The sequence below is a fragment of the Salvia miltiorrhiza genome, chromosome 1, assembly GCF_028751815.1.
Source record: "Salvia miltiorrhiza cultivar Shanhuang (shh) chromosome 1, IMPLAD_Smil_shh, whole genome shotgun sequence".
NCBI classification, from domain to species: domain Eukaryota; kingdom Viridiplantae; phylum Streptophyta; class Magnoliopsida; order Lamiales; family Lamiaceae; genus Salvia; species Salvia miltiorrhiza.
The window spans coordinates 5,706,304-5,710,235 of NC_080387.1; the positions used below are offsets into that span (position 1 = coordinate 5,706,304).

Below are 3,932 nucleotides of genomic sequence, written 5' to 3' on the forward strand. Positions count from 1 at the left end.
TGAAGCATCGCACATAATCTCAAAAGGCAAAGACCAATCAGGTGCAACAACAACAGGTGCAGTGCTTAACTTGAGCTTCAGCAATTCAAAAGCATGCATACAAGTTTCATTAAAATCAAAATCCACATCTTGAGCAAGCAGACGACATAAAGGTTGGGCAATCTTAGAGAAATCCTTAATGAAACGCCGGTAAAACCCGGCATGACCTAGAAAACTCCTAATGCCTTTTACATCAATTGGTGGGGGTAATTTTTCAATCACCTCCACCTTAGCCCTATCAACCTCTATACCATCTTTTGACACCACGTGGCCAAGAACGATGCCACTAGTCACCATGAAGTGACTCTTCTCCCAACTAAGAGTTAACCCACTCTCTATACACCTTTTCAAAACCAAATTAATTTTACCCAAGCAATCACTATACGAATTTCCAAACACGGAAAAGTCATCCATGAAAATTTCAACAAAATCACCTATCATTTCCGCGAAGATCGACATCATGCACCGTTGGAAGGTCCCCGGTGCATTGCACAGCCCAAATGGCATCCTCTTCCACGCAAAGGTACCAAAAGGGGTGGTGAATGCCGTTTTGTCCTGGTCCTCCGGCGCGATTGCTATTTGATAATAACCTGACAAACCATCAAGGAAACAATAAAAATCATGGCCAGCTAAACGATCCAACATTTGATCAATAAAAGGAAGCGGAAAATGATCCTTTTTTGTGACGGCGTTTAGCTTCCTGTAATCGATACACATACGCCAACCAGTGACCTGACGGGTCGGCACCAATTCCTTGTTGTCATTGAGGATCACCGTGATTCCTCCTTTTTTGGGCACCACATGCACCGGGCTTACCCACTCACTATCGGCGATAGGGTAAATGATCCCTTCCGCTAAAAGTTTGAGTACCTCCTTGCGTACTACCTCCATGAGGACGGGGTTGAGCCTTCGTTGACCATCCCTCTTAGGTGTTGCTCCATCCTCGAGGTGAATCCGATGCATGCATGTGGCGGGGCTAATGCCACTGATATCGGCAAGGCCCCAACCAAATGCCAACTTGTTGCTCCTTAGTACTTCCAACAACGCCATCTCTTGCTCATGCGTGAGCTCGGCGGATATTATCACGGGTTTCTCCTCTCCTTCTTCCAGGTACACGTATTTGAGATGCTTTGGGAGATCCTTCAGTTCCAACTTGGGCTTTTTGCATTTCGTGGCCTCTTCGAGCACCACAGGCTCATCAATGGGGAGTTTGTCTCTTCGTTCTCTCTCTCTTTCCTCGGCTTCCCGAGCAAACTCCTCCATGTCCGCCGATCCTGCAAAGACCTCCACTATCTCTTGTTCCTGCACATAAACCATCTCGGCGAGGCCATCAATAGCATCTATATAAGAGCATTCATTAGTGAAAGAAGATGATGGCAAAGCGCGACTATGATGCACGGAAAAGGACACGGACTCTCCTAACACGGTCATTTTTATTGTTCCATTTTTCACATCAATTAACGTGTTAGTGGTGGCCATGAATGGTCTTCCTAGCAGTAAAGTGTGTTCCTTGCCATTCTCATGAACTTCTCCTATCTCAAGCACAACAAAGTCGACAGGCACAATCAACCCACCCACTTTAACTAGGATATCCTCAATAACCCCGCGAGGGTATCTAACTGATCTATCCGCCAATTGTAAGCACATTCGAGTGGGTTTTAAATCGCCTAACTCTAGTTGCTTAAAAATAGAGTACGGCATCAAATTAATCCCTGCCCCCAAATCAAGCATACCCGAGGCCTCCTTACCGTTCCCCAAAGCAATATTGATAACAAAACTACCTGGATCTCGTTGCTTGGGTGGCAAGGGCTGCTGCATGATGGAATTGGCAACCTCGGACACAAGGATCTTCTCGTTATCAACAAACTTCCTCTTCTTGGACGCCAGCTCCTTGAAGAACTTCACGTAAGCCGGAACATTTCTGATCACGTCCAGCAGTGGCAGGTTCACGTTCACCTTTGCCAACATGTTGTAGAAGTCGGTGAACTGTTGGTCCAGCTTTTCATTCTTCAACCGGCTTGGGTAAGGAACCGGTGGCTTGTATGGCTTGGCGGCCTTGTGGAGCTTCACTTCGGGCTCTTTCTCTTTCTCCTTCTCCTCCTCTCTTGGCTGCAGCGGCTCCTTTACTTGCTCTTCCATGCGGGCTTCTTTGGGGGGTTCTTCTACAGGGGTTTCCACTTTGTTGTTCACCACCTTCCCATTGCGTAAAACAGTAACTGCTTGGGCTTGGTGGGGTTGCAATCCTTGTCCATGTAGCTTCCCTGGTTGTTGCTGCTGCTGCATCTGATTCAATGTCCCGGAGAGCTGCCCAACGGTTGTCTCGAGACGCTTGATTGTAGCCGACTGGGACTCCATGCTCTGCTTTGTCATCTCCATAAATGATTGCATGGTGTCCTCGAGAGACGGTTTCTGTGGTTGGACTTGCTTCTGAAACTGCTGGGGCGCATTCTGGTATTGCTGCTGCTGCTGAAAGTTCCCTTGCTGCTGCTGCTGGAAGTTCCCTTGCTGCATAGGGAACTGTTGATACTGCGGGGGCTGCTGCTGCTGCTGATAAGCTTGCGGGTAGTTCTGCTGCTGAGGAAAGGGGAACTGCTGCTGAGGTGGGTAAAACTGCTGCTGATTCTGATACCCAAATTGCTGAGGAGGGCGGCGGAATTGATTGCCTTGATTTGGTCCCGACCCTTGGCCAGGCGCTTGGTTCCTCCATCCAGAATTCTGCTGAGTTCTCCACCCCACGTTGGGATTCTGTTGCCCTTGATTAAACATGGGCCTCTGTTCAAATTGAGGTCTCCCCTGGTATCCCTGGGCAGCATAGACCTCTGCTTCCCCTTCAGGTGTGAACTCCCCCATTCGGTGGCACTCGTTGGTTCCGTGGCTAAAATCGCCACATATGCCACATCCTTCTGCTAGCGGCGCCTGAGCTGGTGGTGCTTGAGCTGGCGGTGGTTGAACGGTTTAAGGCTCCACCTGATTCATTCTTAAATGCTGAACTTGCCTCATCAGGTCCGCTACTTGCTTCTGCAGCTCATTGTTTGGGGCTACAGCATGGGCTTCGACCCTCCTTCCTCTGACTGATTTCTGTTGAGAGCTCGCGGCCAGTGTGTTGAAGATCTCCTTGAGCTCATCAGCTGTCTTTCGGGCAATGTTGCCCCCAGCGGTACTATCCACCATGAACTGTGCCGTCTGAATCAATCCGTCATAGAAGAACTGCATCAACATGACGGGAGCCAACTGGTGCTGCGGGCACTGGCGGAGAAGCTCTTGGAATCTCTCCCAAGCCTCGTGAAGAGGCTCGTCAGCTCCTTGCATGAAGTTCATTATTTGTGTCCTAATCTCTTGCGTCTTGTGATTAGGGTAGTATTTGAGCATGAACTTCTCACTCGCCTCCGCCCACGTGGTGATGGAGTTTGGCGGCAAGGACAGCAACCACGTTCTAGCCCGGTCCTTGAGTGCATAAGGTAAGCACTTGAGCCTCAATTGATCCTCGGTGAGCTCCAGTAGTGGGAAGGTCTGCACTTGAGTGCAGAAGTCGCGGATGAACTGTAAGGCGTCCTCACTCGGCATCCCATAAAAGAGCGGTAGCAGGTTTGAATCGTTGGGCTTCAGATTATAATTACGGACCGCCGTGGGAAGCACTATCGCTGACGTGCTAGTGGCCCCAATAACTGGCCTGGAAAAATCTCCCATGTACTGGACGTTCTGCTCCGCCATGGTTTCTTGGTCAGGGTTGGGCCGAGCTTCTTTTTCTTCGTCAGAGTGCACAGAAGGTGTATCCTCAACGGCTTCCAGGATGGGGTTGGCAGCGATTCTCTCTTCACGGTCTCCCTCTCGAGACTGTGATTCCACAAGAATTCTCGAACTGGACTCGGACTCCTCCTCCAGGCTTAAAATGA

The 3,932-nt window shown here is 49.5% G+C and overlaps 1 protein-coding gene across 1 annotated transcript; it reads right to left on the bottom strand.

The window, feature by feature from the left end:
- Positions 1-614: 614 nt before the first annotated feature.
- LOC131008396 (uncharacterized) lies at positions 615-2,409 on the bottom strand. The gene is made up of 2 exons (XM_057935294.1): positions 772-2,409; positions 615-629 (listed from the first exon to the last, which is right to left on the bottom strand). The coding sequence occupies exons 1-2, from the start codon at positions 2,407-2,409 to the stop codon at positions 615-617; spliced, it is 1,653 nt and encodes a 550-aa protein (XP_057791277.1).
- Positions 2,410-3,932: the final 1,523 nt, after the last annotated feature.

Coding starts and splice junctions, on each gene's coding strand:
- LOC131008396 (XM_057935294.1), bottom strand. CDS start 2,409: ATGACAAAGCAGAGCATGGAGTCCCAGTCGGCTACAATCAAGCGTCTC.